Consider the following 21,300-nt stretch of genomic DNA (forward strand, 5'->3'; position numbering starts at 1 on the left):
GTGTGTTTTCTTGTTTGGCCAAGTAGTAACATTCACCCAGTTTGCACATCCACGCTAAAATATCTAATAATCAGTAGGGCTGAGAGGGCAGAGCCATGCCATATGGTGCTTCCTCACATCTGTTTGGGGGCAGTTTTGCTTTCACAGCCACCTGAACAAGCCTGGAGCACTGGAGCCAGGAAAAATCAGAGCGGTCAGGCGGGGGGGTTGCTGCCCTGCTAAGGGCTCAAACAACACACACGAGTCTGTAGGAGGCAACTGACCTCCAGGCTTCTTGTACACGTTTGAGGCAGAAGGCCAGAAGCTAAGGGGAAGTCCCAGAGACAAGTGTTACATGGCCTTAGCCAAGGTGACCAACGTGAGGCTAAATTAGCGAGACCATCGGTAGTTTATGCTGACAAATATGGTAACAAATACTGAAAATAACAGCCCCTGGGGGAAATACACAGAGATCTTTGATGCCTTGTAGAAGCTGGAGCCACAACCACTCTGCACAGCGGTCAGGACCCAACACACTGACTGGTAGTCCTGCTTCTCTGGGTCCATGTGGTGCTGGTCTAAACCGGACTGGGAGGGCTGGAGTTTTGTGTGTGATGCGTGTGTGTTGTAGAACAGAAAAATTATAATTTCAGTCACTATCCACTTGCCGTATCTATCCTGCTTACTAAATACATTTTAGATTGTACCTCACTGGGGAGCACGGTTCTGTGTTGCAGCCATTTTACCCATTTCCCCCATGACAGTCTGCTGTTGCCTTATTTTAATAATAGACAGCCCCAATCACATCCTTATTTGCTAAGCAATCAAAAGCAAACAACGGGAAACCATACCATGCAGTTTAATTAACGAGAAACCCTGCTTAATCATGCACAACGTTCCTACTTTAGTGGCAGGCCTGGGTGTCTGTGAACCACTCAGAACAGGAGATTCTCGTGAAGTTACATAAGAGGAAAGAGATCTCTCAAACTAATCTAAATTTTCACTGTTGGGCAACTTGTGGATGTATAGCAATCCTGCCTTGCCTCACAAGGTGTGATGCTCGTTATCTATGCTATATATTGACTGATTTCCATGTATTTTGTCAGACTATTTTTTACCAAGTGGACACCAAGCTAGAGATCTGAATTAGGCAGCCCTTATCGCGCTGCTCTGGTCACCATACGAGTCAGTGGAGGCCTTCCTCTGGAGGCGCACACGGATGTTACAGGACATGATGGTCTGAAGGAAGGGCCTTCCCAAAGACAGCAAGTCATGGCAGGCTCCCAGATATACCACCCTCACAGGAGAAGTTAGATGGAAGCTCCTAACCTACAAGTAGCACACCTGGCGAGTTTTGTTGGCATGAAGAGGCACAACCTCCAATACCCGAAGTCAGAAAACAAGACCTAATTTCACAGCCTTTAGCTCCTCCTTCCCATAGGAAAATTTCAAAGCTGAGGGGTGTTTTTTTATTTGAAAGTGTTCCATACAATTCTCAGTTGTATTTCTGCTTCCTTCCTCATGAACTGATCATTCTTGATAGTCTGAAAGGGTTTAAGACTTCAAGAGTTCCCGGCTACATAAAAATAAAAAAAATAATTAAAAAACAATTGGGACGTGATGATTCTGCTTCTGCTGTTCCTTCTACTAAGCCTTACAAGCCATGATGGGGATTGTTACTACATTTTCCCAGCTCCAACTCAATATATTATATGACAATGTTCATACTGCACTTTTTGAAAACAGATGAAAAAACCTATTCACCGAAACAAGGTAAATCTAACTTGAGAAAATTGTAAAAATCTTATTCCACTCAATGAAGAAATATACTGTAGACAAATTTTTGACTTACCTGTCAACTACAGTGTGCTTGACTGAGTGAATCTCATATGTAAGCATGCTCAAACTGAAAGTATTAGGGTTTAGAGGATACTAGATGTCAGAGTGAAGGAGGCAATTTTTCATTTATAATACATACTCTACGTGTACAAGCATGAGAAAGGAAACAGATATTAAAAATAAGTAATGATTACTGTCTGCAGAAATCTAAGGGGTAAAGAATAACTGAATATTGTGTAAAGGCTAATACTTATTTTTCTTAGATGCTCAAATGTTAATTTGAAACAAGTATTTGCTGTCACAGCTCAACTTAAATTGCCTGAGGGAAACTTTCAAAAGAATTGAGCATCAAGTAGAGGCAGAGGCACAGTGAATGTGACCCACCCATCCACCTCCACCAACTAGGTCAAATCAGATGAAGAATGTGGCAAATAGGTAACTCAGATAACTATCATTCTGTCAGCTAGATTAAACCTATTTAGCTCGGTGAGAGTCAGTTACGTGCAAGACCACTGATGGATTTGTGGCCAGTTACAAATTTGGCATGCTCCAAAAAAAGCTCATGCAAGCTTCGATAATACTGCAGGATGGTAAACACTTCTTGTTATGTTGAGGTATGCACTCAAACAGCTGGCAGTCTACCCGATTTCTGGCCTGTAATGCTGGTTTCAAAAATGAAGCTCTACCATATCAAGATGTTCAACTGAATGTTCAACAGAAGTTGTGTGGAACTCTATATAGGAGATATAAATATACATAGATGGAGCTCGCTTGCTCTTCAAGCTCACAATGTAATTACTCCTGTTAGAGTTGTATGAATGTGTGACTTTAAAGGTGTATTAAGCTTAAAATCAGAGGTATTTTCCCCATGTATAATACTGTTGTAGAGCTAGCTGTCATAATCTATGGAAAGCTTGGGAGTCAAAAAAGGAAAACACAAAATCTCTGACAGAACTCTACTAAAACAGAGTAAACGAAAGCAATGTCATTTGCTATGTGATGATTTGTCAAAAACTACTGACCTTCTGAAAGAATATATGCAGAGCTCTTTCTACAGTGTTTACGATAAACTTTACTTTTGACTACAAATTTTCAAATTAGTAAGGTAATTAGAACTCCCAGTACTAATCAAAAAAGAGACACTGAAACATTTATCAGTGACAGAAGCATGGAGAATAGTTTCTCATCACAAATATTATCTGGACTTAAAAATTCCACCAGTAGGAAAGTCAGAGCTCAGCATCTACAACAATTACACAATAACTCACAAAGGACTGAGGGGATGTAACTAAATACATGATCAACTGGGCTGCATATCTGCTTTTGTCCTGCTCTCAACAACTGAACGTATTTAATATTTTTAATTGAATTTCTGCTTAAAAAGCTAAAACACTGAGTGAACTCACTGGTAAATCATTTCAAGGTTTACCCTTAAAGCTTATTAGAATCAAGCTGATCTTTCAAAAACCCTAACCCTCTTCTCTCTTGACTCTCAGATTTAATTCTAGCTATTTGTAAGGAAGAGAGTAACATCAACTACATGCACAGAATTTGTTATACTGTTTCTGCATAACACTAAGAGGAATGGCATTCTGATTTTCAGGCCATCCAGCTAGCATGATCATTACAAACATCAGTTGATTTGAGCTAGTCCCAAACTAAGGAGAAGCTTGCACTATAATAGAAAAACAAGTGTAAGCTAATGGAAAAACAGCTCAGATTCTCTCATTTTTTTCTACAAAAAGTATTTTTGAAGTACTGTGCTAGCAAAGGAATTTAGAACTGATTTTTTTTTTGAAATCAAAATACGGTAAACACCATAACTCTTCCCAAGGTTTTAAGTAATTTCTTCACATGAAAATACTTAAGCACTGTCCTTCAATAAAACTAGTCATATATTTAAGTGTCCTGCTGAATTGAGGTCATAGTGCTCAGTGTTTTATGAGAAGAAACTCTAAATACTTGTATATTATCATTAATGCATAAGTGACTGTCAAAATACATCGATAATTAAAAGAACGGGGCAGCTACTGTTATGGCTGGTTTCAATATCATTTAAAACTGCAAGGAAAAGCAACCCAGCCAACCCTTTCAATTTCTATAAAAATACCAAGAACAGGCAAAACAGGAGTGAAAAGGAGCTTCCCATATTCACAATGGGGCAAAAGTTCAACGTATCAAATTTAGGGCAAAATGTCAATTTTAAAAGTAAAACAGCATCTTGCTGTAATGCTCTAAAAACACACTATAGTGTGATTTCATGGGTGCATAAGTGAATACACGGAGACATAGTCTTATTTTTTTTTTCCAGGGGAACAGCAGAAATAAGTCTGTTTAACTAAATGTTTTCTGCATTTTCATCAGCATCAGCTGTAGTTGATACAGAATCTAAGAGGTGAATAGCATGTGGCTTCTTGCCTCTTCAACAACAAGTTTTCAGAGCCAATTCCATTTTGGGCTATTAAATTTCAAGCTTATGGACAACGACCTGAAGCAATGCAAAGCAAAAGAAACTGTCAAGGATGACAAAATCAAATATGACTTCATGTGTCAAAATATCAGAGAGAAGTAGCAGGTTTACATCTGACTAATTTACGTCTAAGAGTTAAATTATAATACACTTTTACTTTCTCATTTCATTAATTATTATATATAATCAGAGTTTCTTCCTAATATCTAAACCTACCCTCTCTTAGCTTAAAGGCATTGTTTAAAATGGTTGAAAGCCATTCACTATATTCAAGTTCCATCTTGTTCTCTGCTTACATCTTGGAGAATGTGCCTTGGATATAAGTTGTGTAACAAATCAGTGAAAAAAAACACTTTGGAGAAAAACGCAATAACCTATTTCAAGCTAGTGTGTGAAAGAACAGAAAAGGATGTTTTTAAAACCCCAGTAAACTGAAAAGTAAACTTGAGGAGATACAGAACCAGCAACTATTTCCAATTCAAGGAAGTTTTAAAATTATTATATATTGGAACTGCACATCTCTGAATCAAATTTGGTTAACATTTTTCTTTTTGTAACACAGTACTAAATGACTAATAGTGATATGAAATGTAAAATGCATCAGGCACTACCACTAAAATTAAGATGTCACTTAATCACTGCAGATTTAATTTTGTGAACGGGTTCCAGTTCTCCAATATAGCTTCAGAAAGCCGACCTCCTTTAACATTTCAACAGCTGTAACCATTTAAAATCCAAGAAAATTATACATGCAACCTAGGTACCAGTATAGGCAGAGCTTAAATCTTGCTATGGATGACAGCAAGGATGGAGAAATGTTACATGTAGAGAAGTAAATAAAAACATTACTGAAGACCAAGATATATGTTCCTTCTGTTCAAAGGGTATGTAAGAATGTAACTGTGAGATATCACTGATTTTAAAATAAAGCTATAAAGAAAAGGATATTTAATTGACAGTAAGAGAAAGTGTTACTGATTAGCATGAAAAAAACTCCAGTTTCTCAACTACATTTTACATATTTTAGGAAACTAGGACAATACATTTATCATGTGAAAGCAACATGCTCTGCATGAAACTGAGAACAGGATGAAGCACATAATATACATTAGACTTAAACCTTTACCAGATAAAATTAACTGTGGTTAATCTTCAATGTTAGTCTGTTAAGTAATAAAAGCCAATTTCTAAAATGAGAAAGATGAAATGCACAGAGAAGTCTGTGTGTTAGTCTGTCTCTGAGAAGCACCCTACTTTTGCATTTTTGTTCCTGATGGTGTCAGTAGGAGGTGAAATGGGTGACCCGATGCCTGAATCTCAGGCAATTACCACTACTAGATCAGATCTAAAAACTTAGTGTTCCCTCCATTTTGTTCAACTATTTTTGTGGCTATTCTCTCCGTCAGGTTTGTGAAAAGATTCATCTTTAAAAGAAATTATGTTTTAAGCAAACTAATTATAGAGACCCAGCTGACAGAGAAGCGAAGCAGTTAACCAGAAGATCTATGGGCTAATAATGTGGAAAAAAAGACTAGTGGGACACACTGGAGGCTGGCAAGCTTTAAAGTCAGAGGTGCCACTGACAGTAAGATAAAATCATGACCTCGGTTGGTTTGGATTTAACTGGGCAGGGATGTCTCCGGAACAGGGCTGAGGACAGGGTTTCATGAGAGCTTTAACTGCGTAACCAATTTTAGGACTCCCTCTTGCAGCCCTTCCTTCCTGTCCCCAAAGTGCAGCATGTTCTTCAGGACTTCAGTTTTCTGCGGATGATGCATGCAGTCAGAATCATTCAATCATACAATCATAAATGTATGATCATCAGTCATACACTATCTATGTACAATAACTGTTACTGCAAAGGCTGTCTATCCACGGGCAGAGCTTCTGCACATACAGTAGGAGCCAGATGTAGTAGCCATCACAGCAATTTGAATGAGATGTTCCAAAGACAAAAATTAAGTTCTGGCAACTACAAACATCAGAAGAAGAAAAATATTTCATGGTCCACTTTACAATCATCGCATGAAAAGATCAAAAAATGTTGCAATCCTCAGGGAAAGACCTTGAGGAGCACACTATGATGGCAAGACTCAGGAGCAAGAACTGGGAATGTGACAGGGGAACAAAGCACCAAATCTTTTAACAAATGTCTGTTTACCATTTTCATGAGATGACAAAAATACCATATGAAAGTGCTGTGAGTGGGTTAAAAAGGAAAGCATTTTTTTCCCAGATGACATAAGCCTGCCTATGAAGTTCTGTTTAGATGAATGTCAAGCCAAGACATTCCATGCAATTAGATGTTGTGAAACTCCTGGATACTTCACTAACATTAAAATAGAATGTTTTGAAAACCTCTGCATAATATTTCTAGGAAGTGTAATGTACCTCAGGTCCATTTCAACAAGAAGCCCATGATAGGTTATTGCAGAATATTGCTACACTGGGTCAGAGGTAAAAACAATGCATTCCTCATGTACTTACTGCATTTTGAACTCTGTATTCAGAACATTCAACATCAAGATTATTGTAAAAATTCACAAGGAAATTTTATTACCATCTCTATTTATATCAACAGTGCTACTGCTTACCAGAATTAACCTGAGAATGTAGATAAGGTAAATCCACAAACAATGAGCATTTTATGGCTATTTTATTGCTACGGAAGTTTACCACGGTGTTTGAACTCATTTGAGCAACCTGAGCATTCAAGCAGTGGAGAGTACCCACAATTTGCTCTCTCCCATGCTGAACCTTAGCCGCAGGTATGTCTTGCTGTATACCTTACATCACTGTGCCTCCCTCTTCCCCATTTTCTTCTCTGTCTTCCAGTACTGCCTTTCCATTTGTTTATCCATTCCACTAACTTCTAACAGTAACCAAGTAATCAAGCCCTAAGTTATTTCCTGCCATATTTTCTAAGGAGTCAGTATTTTATATTTTAATTTAAAAGCCAAAATCAAACTCAATCTAAAGGAAAATCCTGTCGGCAGCTACAGACCAGGTAGGAAAGAATACAGAACACAGAGATAAAGATGCAGATGTGGTGGAGAGGAAAGGGGGGTTCTACAGTCACAATGAAGCTGTGACAGAGACCATACATGTAACACAGCTTACCTACCAGATAGTACCTACGCCCCTTTGCCTCCTCCACAGTAAATTCGCATCTGATAGAACTTGGCATTGCCACAGTTATTAAGTGTTTTCACAAACACTGCACAACACACTGCATGAAGAATTTAGGAAGAAATGTATAAATGAAATAAAGTAAATGAAAATTCTCTCTTGGTGTCTTTCAGATATACATGACTTCCTATTACTTTCGTTTCATTCATCCACCTATTGATGTACTCGTGCTGCCCTTCAGATATTGCATGACCTCAACCTTTATATACTGTTTAAACCCTACTTGTCAGCCTTCTAACACCTACCATGCCAGAGGTCCACATTTCAGACCGTTCCCGAGTTCTATCACACAGAACAATAACAGAATCCACACATAACAACCGCCTGTTATAAATATACACCACTGCCCATCCCCACTCTACCCTATTTATCTTTTGTTTATATCCCATACTGTATCATGCATAATTTAGATCACAACTTAAATAGGAGACGGGTTTGTTTATTTTTCCACAAAGAACCATAAAAGAAACACACACAAGAGACCACCTAAAGCACATGATTATTCCCTTAGCTCCAAACACACTACACGCAAACCACACTCTTATCACACAACCTGCCTCTACGTGAGTGTAAATACACACTGAAGATGCTTTGTTTCGCTGCTTGCCATTAGAACAGCTTCTACACTGTGTTCTTTATCATAGTCACCTACAGTGACTAACTTTGTCAAACTTCAAGAATTGGTATTTGAACTTTGGGCTACCTAGCCTCATTTCCACTTCTTGGAAAACTCTTTGAAGCGAACAACCCCTCCCTTCATCCTGAAACTAAAACACTCTTTTGTTAACATGACTACACATCAAATGTTTTATGTGTCAGAAAGACATGTAAGTAACCTCAGAAAGAGGTACGAATCATCATCATACAATGGTTTGGATAGGAAGGGACCCTAACGATCATCTAATTCCAACCCCCTGCCATGGGCAGGGACACCTCCCACCAGACCAGGTTGCCCAAAGCCCCATCCAGCCTGGCCTTGAACACCTCCAGGGATGGGGCATCCACAGCTTCTCTGGGCAGCCTGTGCCAGTGCCTCACCACCCACAGGGTAAATAATTTCTTCCTAATATCTAATCTAAATCTACCCTTTTTTAGTTTAAGAACTTTACTCCTTGTCCTGTCACTACACTCCCTGACAAAGAATCCCTCTCCTGCTTTTTTGTAGGGTTTCTTTAGGATTTTGAAGGCTGCAAAAAGCCATTGCATCAAACATCCCCTTTTGGACAAGTACAGAATAATTAAGAAGCCTTTAAGATCAGTATAACGTACTGAACGTAATGAAGAAAAAAGTTTCTAGAATAGTTTGCTAGCACCAACCTACCCCTTTTCTTTTTTTTTTTTTCTCCTCATTGCTGTATCTTTCTCTTCCTCACTTCAGTATATGGGTGGACTTCCTCAGTGGCAATAGGCACCTGTGCATCTTTTATTACAGAAAAGATTTGTGGGGGTTTATTTTCCTTTCCTTTCTGTCGTCTCGTACAATCCTTGGTTTTCTATTACAACTCATTCAGAGCTCCTTCCTACTCCAGCATCCCTCACCGTATTTTCTCAGTGTCATTCAAGGCTTTACGCTTAAAATCCTCCTTTTACCCTCTTAACCTTATTCCAGAGTGACCTCATTTCATTACACAGCTTCATGGACTCACAAATCTCTCTTCTCCACTGACCTCTCCCTTGCTGTTCAGCTTCTCATCTGGATCTTTCAGTTTCAGCGCCAACGTAAACTCACTCACCTTTCCTCTCGTGCCCTCTTCTCTCTGGCTCTCAATACAAATTATGGACAAAAACCTATCCTGGAAGATCAGAGTTGCAAGAAAATACTCAAGTTATGAAATAAGCTAATTAAAATTTCCTCAACAAACAATTTTAATAAACCACTAAATATGAGGGGAAAAAATGAAGATGCTTTAATAATTTATGAGTTGGGAAAGTGGTTCAGATTCTCTCATTAATGTGCAGAAAAATTGTAGGTTGTGCAGATTCTCCTGGCACAGACACGATTCTTTTCAGAGGGCTGATCTCTAACTGGGCCTACAAGGCACAGCCCAATTGACCCAAATAAAATACAGAGCCCTGAGGCAGCACCCATCTTCTAACAGACTCTATAAAAACTTAAGAGGATGCCCCAAACCATGCAACCCTGGCAAAAGGATTGCTAATCCTGGCACTTCTCATTTTCATTCTCAGATGTAAGGACTTGAGCCAGGTGACTAATCGACCGAGTAAGATATTTTATAGGGGATTTCTGTCATAACAGATGACTCAGCCAGATAATCAGGGAAGGAGAACAGGATCTTCTACCAGAGGCAATGGAAAGCTCCAGGTGAGCCATCAGAAGTGCATGTTCTTTAGTAATGGGACATCCACGTATTATATAAATGAAGCATGAAGCACGTGTAACACACTTTAACTCTGGGATTGTGTTTGGGCCTGGTAGTGACGGTGGAAACAACACACTTGAATGCTGTTTCGCCTGTGGTGGGAACCAGTGTTTCCACATGCTATTGGAGGGGAGCCACTGAAAGAGTTTTTTCCCTGCTGCTTGGAAAGAGGGGGAAAGACCTCTGCAGCTCTCTGGAGTAAGCTGGTGGTACCTTTCCTCACGTTGTCTAATACAAGAACAAGTTTCAGGAAGAGTGGAGGAAAAGACCTTTAGCACAGCAGTGTCTAATCTGTGCTATTCAAACCTCTCGATTATGATTCCTGAGGCGATCTCCCTTATGAATGATAAAAAAATAAAAAATTCTCTGTAAAGTCACAACTGTATTTGCTGAATTACAAATGGGATGCCCCAATTTAACTTTTTTTAATTGTTAAAACTGTGAAAGAAAGTTCAGCGGCCTGGCTGTACCTTGATGAAAAGATCCTGACCAAGGCCGTGGTTCCCCAGCAGCTCCGTGGCAGCAGCCCTAACATCTAATTTCCCACTAAGCTGAGGGCGCTTGAAAGGCTGTGGGTTAAGTTATAAATGGATCTACCTGAAAAGCCACATCACCAAGGTAAGGACATCACATGTAACTATTGAGGACCAATGTGAAAAAACATTAAGAAATGAAGAAAAAATAATAAGAAATGATTCCCTAAATGTCCTAAACGTGAGCCAAAGATTCTCTGACAAACAAGGGACTCCAAAGAGTAGTCAATGCCAAGTAAAAGAGATGAACAAATCATCTAATTCTATACTCTCACTACAAATATATATATTTTTAAACCTTTTTCCATAACACTTGCAGGTGCTAGACTTGAAAAGCAGAACATCACTGTACTGACATTTAGGTGAGTTTCTTCCTTGCACAGGGACAGGACACACACTGCCAAGATCATTTTGCTTCTGGAAGGAGAAGATAGCCCTTATTACATTTTGCCATCTTTACCTTTCTCAAGTTTGTGTTGTGGGAGAAGAGATCTTCCAGACCACCGCAGCCCTTCCCTCCCCAAACTCATACAAGGACAGGAAAACTGAAACAATCTGATAAATGCCTGAAAACCTGCTCATACATACACTTTCAGATGAGCACACAAACACAGTGCAAAAGGCACTAAGCACTGAAGTCATGACTGACACAACAGTGAAAAAGATAAAATCAGATGAGGAAGGAAACATCCTTTAACCTCCTCCTGCACACGCTTCTCACAGTGCACTTATGTTTTCACTGTCTCTTCAAAGATGGAAGCTGTAGGTCCCAAACCTGCTGTTAGTCATGTGTACTACAGGACAGGCTGTTAGAAATAGTCTCCTTTCACCAGGAAAGGTAAGAACCACCCACCAGGCTTTCATCAGTCTACCTTAATTTAGCTTGCTGTAGAACCTAAATGATGTAACCAGCAGAAAAATAAAGCAAGACTGCGTTGAGAGTATCCCGTTATGCTTTATGCTTTAATATTACTCTTTAGTATATCATTGTGCTATCACTGTGAATTGTCTTACTAAGAGTCAGATATAGGCTCTATCAAGCTCGATAAATTACTCCTCTTTTATTTCAAACAACTCACTTCAAAACTATAAAAATAATTCTGTAGCATTTTAAATCACATACCAAAAGAATCAAAACACAAACAAGCTTGAATGGTATTGCAAAAATAATTGTGGGTACTGGTGTTGCAGTGGTACTTACAGTATATGTTCTTACATATTTCTCCAAGCCGTTATTTTGAGAGGCTAGAGGTCATATGCAAGCAAAATGATGTAGGCTCATAAGTGCAGTTTCCCTAAAATTTTTGTTTTAAAGGAAGTTATTCCACTTATCACAGGGGGCAAAGGGGGAATTTTTTCCAGATATTTACATATATTTAGTAGCTGCTATTACTAGATTTAAATCTAAATCTATTACTAGATTTATTACAAGCCATAAACAGTCCTGTTGAATTCAGAGGGAGTGTAAGTGAACTCAACATCGGCAAAAAAATTAGGGTAGGCTGTTTGTCTCACAGGCAGAAGTCTACTTCTACAGCTTATACAGAGAAGGTTCAGGGCTGTGAAGAAGTTTGGGCATCATTAGCAGGTGACAAGTTAAACAAGCAATCACTTCCATGATGGAGACCAAAATATTTGTTTAGTTAAACTTCTCATTGTAGGTTAGGACAAGGCCGTGAGTACCTTTCAGTTGAGATTTCCTACAAAGGAACGTGTCACTGCTTTTCTGTTTTTACCCTACTTAGGCAGTTACTAGATTTCAACAAACCGGTTGTTTGCATATGTTGCATAACAAGATGAGTCACACTATTTTCTCTAAGCAGATAAAATAAACTTCATACTTATTCTTTGTATACACCTATTGCTAACAATTTAATTTAGGGCTCTAATGCTATATAGTCAGCCTTCCTCTCACTGCTACGAAGTTTTAAATCCAGAAGTATTTAACTCATTTCACTCATTTCTAAATTTCTTCCAGGTATTGAGTTTTGCTCTCTGCTTGAAAAGTTGAAGAAATGCTGATCGTTAGAAACAGACCAATAGAAGTGCTAACAACCTGGAGTACTAACATTTCATCACAGCTAATGCACTTTCCGAATTCATGGAAAAGCATGAGATTTTGTTCTTAGAAGTCTAAGAAGACTTAGAAGTCTTTAATGAATCGGGCGCTTACCCTGAAAGACTTCACATTAAATGGCCTGATTGTTCAGAAGGGTGACACGGACAACTTCCTGAAAATCAAGTCCCTTTAGAAGCTATCCAGCGGAGTAAGCCATGACAAGAAATTTCTCATAATCCTCTTTGAAAAATTTAGCCTATGACTCCTTGCCCTACGTCCAGATCATCTAACGTTACAATCCTGCAGCCCTCACAGGCTACTGAAGTTGAGGACATTTGGCACTACCTAAGCAGCGCTCAGTACCCAGTGTGATTGAATCAGGCAGCTAATACAGTTCAGGCTAATGCGCTGAATGAACATATAAACAAAACAGGTTGAGGCAGAGCTATTTTAAGACTCTTACTTAGAAAATCTGTAAATCATCAAGAAAAGGCTTTGCAAATGAGATGTATTTTATGAATGTGAATGGATGAGAAAGAACGCAGAACCAAGAAGGAAACTGTAGTTTAAAATGTGTAAATGCTGCAGAGGGTGTAAAAAAAAACCAACAAACTGTATTATTTAAAAAAAAGACATTCTAAGTTTGAGGAAAGGAGGAAAGAGCAGTTACAGATTAAACTGAACTGCACAGTGCATTGAAAGAGAAGCCTGTGAAGTTTATACTTGGAGAGAGAACACCGCGTGTATACAGTTGTAAAGGTGTAAAGGGGAACCTGGAAAAGATGGATAGTCCAGTTCTGGTCCATCCAGACTGCGCTGGCAGCAGCAAATCATCTAAGATGAAATATAAACACCAAAAACTCAAAAAAAGGTCTACACATAGAACAAGACTGAGAATGCAGACAGTTTTGGAAGATAAGAGAACAGACGTATCATATGACAACATGCAAATAGCATCCTGGATATGAAATTATGACAGCACAGTGTGATTTTCATGCAAGTTGTTAAAGAATTCTAAGTGGAATTCCTCAAAAAAACATAATTATGAAATAAGGGAGAAAGAAAAGGCAAAAAATGAGTTTGGGAGGGGGGCAGGCAATCGGCAGTATGAGCAATGCGATACACCACCTGATACTTAAAGGATGGCGAAGGAAAAAATCATGTAAACAGTGCATTAAGAGCACACTTAAACATCTGATAGAGGGGGATACAGTACACGTATGACTGGAGCAAAGTGAGATATATTCTGATCGGGTAATTTTGGGGCTAGAACCGCAAACTATGACAGAACAAACTCAGAGCGACCAGCAGAGGTGATATATTTTAACACAGACTCGGAGCCAGCATATTTTGTGGTGGGAATGGGGAGGCACAGGACATATTCTGGGACAAGGGAGGCGAGGCGCTGTGGGGCCAGGAGCCGCCAGCACCCTGAGGTACGGCGCGGGGCACACACCGAGGAGCGGCGGGGGGGGGGGGGGGGGGGCGCGGGTGCGCGCCCCCGGTGCGGGGCAGGGCGGCGGCCGCAGGCGCGTCCTCGCGGGGCCGGGCGCGACCAAGCCGGGCGCACCGCGGGGGGGGGGGGGCGCGGAGCAGGCGCTGCACACGGGCAGCAGGCGGCGAGGGGCTGCGGGACACCGCTCCGGGCAGCGGGAACCGGGCACACACCGCGGCCGTCGGCGGGAGGGAAGGGGCCGGGCGGCTCGCAGAGCCGGGCAGGGCTGCAGACAGACCGCGGTGTGTCCCCCCCTCCCCGTGCAGGCGCCGCTGTCCCCGGTCCCGCCGGGCCGCCTCCAATGGCGGCCGGAGGTGACCCGCAGGGCTGCGTCCCGCTGCGCTCACCCGTCGCTGGAGGTCTCCTCCTCGGCCATGGCGGCGGGGCGGCAGCCGGCTGCTGGCGGCGGCGGCGGCGGCGGCGGCGGGGCGGCGGCGGCGGCGGGCAGCGCGGAAAGGGACAGCGCGACGGCGGCGGCCCCGGCCATCACGGGCCCCTCCCTCCTCCTCCCTGCGTCATCCGCGCCGCGGCCACCCACACCACAGAGCCGCCTAGAGCGCCGCCCCCACCGCCATGGCGGGCGGGAGGGCGCCCTGAGGGGTGGCTGTGAGGGGGGTCCCTTGTGGGGATCGCCTGCTCCAACCGTCCCCCTGCCACCAGTGTCACACACTAAAACCGTGTCCCTAAGCACCACGTCCAGCCTTGCCTTGAACACCCCCAAGTCTCAGCCCCGCCACAGGCTGACATAACCCAGCCACCTCACTTTGCACAGCCCTAGATTCTCAGGGCGGTAGTTTGTGGTTGTTTTTACGGATAAAAAAGGGATGCACTCCTCAACAGCATCCAGGCCCATGCTATAGGTTGCGTTACTATTCAGCAGTGTATGAACTGCATTCATATTCAACAATCAACAAACCCTAATAGAAATAAAGCAGCAAGACGTAGTGAGTGGAAGTGTTGGCGAGAAGTTTTCAAGCCTCGCATTCTTCCTGACTTTTGCTGCGGACCTAAGGCACTTCAGAAAAACAGACAGGATGATCACTGTTTCTTTAGGTTTCTGAAATCCTGTGACAAAAGCTGTAATGTTAATTTGGTAATACAGAAGCCATTCTGCAATTTTAACAACAGTGATCGTTAAGGTTACACAATCTCAGCTAAAGTTTGTTTGGCTGTGTCACAATGCTTTGGCAATCTAACATTTTTCTCTAGAGAGGTGTTTTTTTTTCAGTTATTACTTCCCTGAAATATTCTACTTGCTGAAAATATGAATATTTGTGAATGCAGAACTATATGACTACTGTCAACATTTGCAGTGATGCTCCATGGAATTTGCGAAGAGCCTGAAATAATAGCCCTGAATGCTATTACTTCTTCTTAATTCCAATGAAATAATATGTTTAAAACCTCGTAAGTAAGATTTAAGCCCTACTCATGGAACATGCAAGTGTTAGACATGGTTATTTCTGTGATTTCACTTCAGTTCTGTTCACACAAGCAGTCATTGGTTACACGTATTTAAGAATGTAAATATAAATAATGCACTTCCACTCATCAGTCTCTCTTTCTCTTACTTCCTTTCTTGATAGAAATAGCTCAGTTTCTTTAGAGTTGACTTGATTACGTGGATAAATCAGCTGTATTTCTGTGCATGAAGAAATGACTGCAACAAAGCTAATGGAAGAGTGTCAGTCACACATCAGTTGACTGATGTTGTCATGTAAAAGAATGAAGGATAGGTAGATCATGATGAGAAGCAAAGAGTTCAGGTGAGGTTTTCCATTTTGGTATTTGAGAGAATTTTCTGGACACTGAAAATATCCCTCTGATTCTGAAGGGATAGTTCTTGCCACTGTTTAGTCTCCCACTTCAGTAATAAGCCCCCATGTTCATTTTTAATAGGAGTTATATTTGGTCCTTTTTATTGAATTAGTTTGTTGCCATTCTCTTTAAGAAGAGTTATGCTACCCAATGTTGCTATTATAAGCCAGAATTTTATTTTCAGATCCCATCATGTAACACAGGTGGTATTCTTTTGTTATACCCTTTTCAGAGCAAAAGTCTTTTCCTGCTACCATCAGAGGAAAGAAACAAGTTCTCTTAGCTGTGAGAAGAAAAGCAATCCATCTGACCTCACAAATACTCGTTGTCCTGGACTGAGATAAAAATATCAGTCTCCATGCTAGAGAAAGACTCCAGGTGACATTATAGAAGTCAGAGTGTCAAAGCCATCTTGCTTACTCTGGATTTCAAACAACAACTTTGAGACCATCTATATTAGAGGTCAGTTCACAGTAACTGTCATTGTTCTTAGCTATTTAAGATTTGAGGTTGTACTATTTTCTATGTCAATACACCTCAAACACAAAGAATTTCTATATTACATTTACTACACTTCCAGTCCTACTTTTGATCCAATAGAAGTAGCTGCTTGTCAGCTAGAGCTGACTGTGACAATGAAACATGAAAAGAGAGTGCAAGTGTTTTTCACCCATGTTTTTTATAATGACCCACTTAGTATCCTACTTTTCCAAAGAGCATCACAAATAGCTTGCTAAAATCTATCTGATCAAAAACCGTAAAAAAGGCTGACCAGGCCAAGTATGTACACACTAAGGAAAAAAATATTGCTTATGCTTGTTTTCTATATGAAAGTGATAAAAACAGCAGCTTGATAAAAGGAACATCATACACTATGCCTATTCTGATTTGGTAGCAACAACTATGATGGCAGCCCAGCTCACAACTGGAGGTGTTCCCACCAGTTGCATCCTTCTGGTGGTAATTTACTGCCATAAAGCCTCTGCAGGCCCTTTGTTTCTTGCACCCACAGGTCCTTCTTCTCTGAGTGTCTACTCTACATGTTGTCCATGTTGTAGTTCAGGCATAACTTCCAGCTGAAAGTTCGAGCCTTGCATCCCAGGTAGCCCAGGTTGAAAAGGAGATATGTTCGCATTCAGAGCCCCTGTAGCACCATTTTGTAACTGCACCCACAGCAGTTGTGGTAGGAAGTTGTGTAACTGTGTGCAGGAGCCAGCTCTGGGGAGGTCAAGAGAAGTTTAAGTGCTTCAAGAAGCAAGCGTACTGCAAAGAGGGGTGATAAGATATATCCTTATTGTTATGTATCAGTATCAGTGACAGCTGGGGCCATGACATGCTGTGCTGCTAGCCACAACTCCCGTCTTGTCATACTTAGCTGTTCCAGCATGCGTCACTCACACGTGATTAACTTGAAAATTCCCTTCTGGATACAGGAATGGCTGGGAAGAGACAAGGTTTCATGTTTTCTGGTGGGTGGAAGGGTGCTGCCATTAAGAGTACAGTGCCTATGTCTGCCTGAGTCTGTGTGCTAGCTCTGAGAGCACGTGTTGAGACCTTTTCAGCAGCATGAGACAGGGTGTGTAATCTAGACAACACCACAACCTTATTTCATGTTCTTCACCTTTGAAGGTGGATACCTGCATGAACATACAAACTGGAGCCCTCTGGGGCCTCTGGAAAAGTCTGGACCTAGCAAGAGGCTAGTTTTGATTAAAACCAGTAAGAAGCAACTAGCTGCCAAGGTCAGGGTGGACATTAGTTGAGGCTGTCCATGAAACAGCAGATTTAGCAATCTGAAGAGTATGAAGAGTAGGATTAAAATAAAATCCATGACATTCAGAAAGACAGGCTTGAATGAACTTGGAGAACTGGAATTTAGGAGTCCTTAGAAAAGCTTGTATAACAGGTAAAAAGAAAAGGAAGAGTGAATTCACAGGAGCAGCTAGTTATTTAAAGGAATGGTATTAAGGGCAAACACAGGTTTTTATTGTGAAGGAAAGTCAGCAAGTTAACGAACCAGTTTGGCTAAATTACTCAAGAAATAAATGTACAGGGATGGAAAAAAGTAGGTTAGGATATTAAGGCTGAGAATTAAAGTATAACTGAAGTATGTAGAAACAAAATTTAAAAAACACAAGCATAAAATGACATGCAACTAGCAAGCAAAATAATAATAATAATAAAATCACTCTAGAAATATAGTAACTATATGAGGTAGAAATGGTTCTCTAACTATCAAGTGAAAAAGCTAAAGGTGTCAGAAGGGCAGTACCTTCTAGACCTCACTAAAAAGATCAGTAAAATCAGGAAACTGTTGCAATAACAACAGAAGATAAGATTTTAGCCTCAGCTAAGAAAAGGATAGAGTACTTAAGTCAGGTATTTTCAAATTGACCTCAAGTCCCTCTTTTACTTCATCCTAGGGTATTTAAAGGTGTTGTTCACAGAATATCAGTGTCAGAAATATCACAGAAAACAGTGAAAGAAATAAGTATTATTGTGCATCCCTGAAAAATAGCATAGAGATTGGTAACTGTCAGCAAGAAATTATGTCTCAAATGTCTGACTGACTTTATAACCAGATGACCTGTTCTGTGGAAAGAGACGAGCTACAGATGCAATACGTCTTGATTTTCAGGTAAATTTTCTTTTGATTCCCTTAAGCAAATTAATCAAGTGTGTTTTACATTGATCTACAGCTAGGTGCATACAGAGCTATCTGGAAAACCAGAGTAACAGGATGGTGCTCTATCAAATTGGCAATGTGTATATTAAGTGGGATTGCACAGATCCCACATCTGGTGCTAGTCATTAGTGACCTGAAGGATGCTTATAAAAGGGAAAATGCTTATTGAAATCGTAAATGTATCAGGCAGGGAAGGAGTAAGTATGCAGGAGGACAGGGACAGAATATAAAATGATCTTCAATTAGAAATACAAAAAAAATGGGAAGCTATTCAACTGAAACAGCTGCAGACCTAAGCAGGAATAATCAGCTGGTAGGGAAAACTGGTTAGGTAGCAGTTTTGTACAATACTAACTCTGGCTTTGAGTGGCCACAGACTGGGTGTGAGTCAACAATGGCACGTTATTACAAAAAATAAAAAGATAAGCGTTCTGCTGGGATCTATTATAAGGATTAGAGTTTGCAAGACTTGGCAAGTAATTCTGCTTTGCTAAGCAGTTGTAAAGCTAGTTTGGGGTGTTGTGTGTCAAGAAGGATGTGGACCACCTGAAGAGCGTCTAGATGGGAACAACCAGAATGTCAGGGGGCCTACTGGAAATACTGAATGGTTCTGGGCTGGTTAATTACGGAAGAAAAAACTGAGTAGGAGGAATGATAACAGTCCCCAAATATGTAAGAATTTATGATTTCGTGGGAATAACCTGTTTTCGCTGTCCACCATGGGCAGAAATTCTAAACAGGGTATTTTAGTTTAAACATTAGGGCAAATATTCTCCAAAGGTATAGGTACTGGAAAAAAAGATTCCTGGGGTATGGTCATGGTCTGTCATTGGGGTCTTTAAGAACAGGCTACTTACATATTGTATCCTCTATAAACAGAGATGTCATAGGGTTAGGGGAGCTGCCTGGAGGCAGGGAGGCTGAGAACACAGCTTTCTGAGGACCTGTCAGCCCTATCTTTCCATTGTTGGTAATGTCTTCAAGGCCAGCTGAGGTGGGCAGGAGTCCCATCCACCAGCACACTCACCATCCCATCACGTGTCCTGGCATCCATGCCACCCCAGCTGATAATAGTTGGAGGGTTTCAGCCCGCTAAAATCCACATCATAATCCTGTTCCTAGTGAAGTTGTTAACTACAAAACACAGTGCAACCTCTCTGGTGTAATCCTGATCTCATCGTAACCCTGTTGGTTGTAAATAAAAGCTTGTGCAATGTTTTTGGAGTTTTCTTTTTACACAAAGTGACATTTCTTTTTTAACCTTAAAACTCATGTTGTAATACATGATTGGTTAACAATCTTCAAACTTCTACCACAGGTAAAGAGAGGAAGTGTCTCATGGGTGTTGTATGTCGTATCTGGTAAGCTCTAAGCCTGAGAATGTCCAGCCATTACTCTTTAGAAATAATTCCATACTGCAGGATTTTTGGTAAAAAAAAAAAAAAAAAGATTTTGAATACTTCTCTGTACTTGAAAGAAAATAATAAATTCCTAATGTTTTCAACCAGATTCGTAAAAATAACTGATAGTTTTCCAGCCATGTTAAGTTCCAGTTATTTATGTATTCTATGTGAGTTAAATTACCTTAACTAGTAAAATCTTTTGCTTTATGTGTGTCAAGAAAATATTGAAAGCAATACTTAAAGTCAGTAAACATGTTTCATTACAAGTTTTTAATAGTTGTTTCTTCTTTTGAGGGAAATTGTTCCTTCTTCTTTTGTCCTCTTTTTTTTTTTTAATAATAAGTCATTGGCAAAAAGAAATATTTCTATTTGTACTGATTCCAGCTGGTAGAAAATAGTAGTAAGTAGCAGTGTAATGGAAAATACTTATCTCCTTGGAGATTGGCTTTTTTAATATAAAGATCACTTTTGTAAGGCAACGTCAAGATTAGTAAATGCTTGAACTCAGTTTAAAAATATATTTTTTCCCACTTAGTAGTCTCTGTTGCTGGCCAAATTCATCCTTGCAAGTATAATTTAAGTTAGGAAACTCAGTGACAGACAACCCAGTTATGTCCATGGTGCGCTGTTTTTATTTACAAGGAATGTACATCAAGTCCTATTTCCCCGAAAAGAGGAAATACCAAACAACACGAGGAAGATTGTCTGCTTACAGTTTGTTATTTTGACTTTCTCTCAGTGTCGTACAGATCTTGCTTTTCCCTGTGGCTTTTCTTTTTCTGCCTTTTTTTTTTTCTTCTGTTTGCTTGCTGAGTGCTCATGACACGCAGATACATACTGCCCTTCCAAACAATACTCAACCTTTGCATTCACATTCAAACCACAGTGCTAACCTTTATGCCATGTATCTTAGTTACTACCCCAGCCTTGTCAAACTTGTCTGGATTTCAGCCAGTATTTTTAACTGTGAAAGTTATTGGTAAATAAAGACAAATTTAGCATGATTAGGAAGATCTTTTCTGTCCATTATCTTCATCAGTGCCTGAAGATCAAAGTCAATGGCTATTCCCAGAGACAGCAAATCTACAGAACAAAGTGATATAAAATATTAAATACATATTTATGTAATCTTAGTGTTCGAAGTGCTGCAGTATATGGCAGCATGAATGCTGCATTTGTGTCTTTCTCCTCTGGCCAAAAACATGCTATCGCTTCTGAAGGAAAAGTTCTCTGTTTCTCCTGCTGGTATTTCCCCCAGGACTTCAGGAGCTGGTCAAAAGTAAAAGACCGGGCCATAATCTGCTTTGAGTTATTTTATGCTTCATCCAATTTAACTCTGTGTATTGCAGTGGAACTTTTTATCAGTTTTACTGTTGCAACCAAGAAAAGTGCATTTGCCTCAGATGTCTGTCAACTTCAGAAAATGTTCCGATCAAAAATCTTTTAAT

At 40.3% G+C, this 21,300-nt stretch overlaps 1 protein-coding gene across 1 annotated transcript in view; it reads right to left on the bottom strand.

The window, feature by feature from the left end:
* Positions 1-14,664, bottom strand: part of ABHD5 (abhydrolase domain containing 5, lysophosphatidic acid acyltransferase) — a 29,577-nt gene extending 14,913 nt beyond the window's left edge. The window contains exon 1 of the mRNA XM_035549745.2: positions 14,293-14,664. Within this exon, the coding sequence (XP_035405638.1) occupies positions 14,293-14,432 (140 nt within the window). The 5' untranslated portion in view covers positions 14,433-14,664. The remainder of the gene's footprint in view (positions 1-14,292) is intronic.
* Between the last annotated feature and the right edge of the window lie 6,636 nt (positions 14,665-21,300).

Source organism: Cygnus atratus, chromosome 2 (genome assembly GCF_013377495.2).
Source record: "Cygnus atratus isolate AKBS03 ecotype Queensland, Australia chromosome 2, CAtr_DNAZoo_HiC_assembly, whole genome shotgun sequence".
NCBI lineage: Eukaryota > Metazoa > Chordata > Aves > Anseriformes > Anatidae > Cygnus > Cygnus atratus.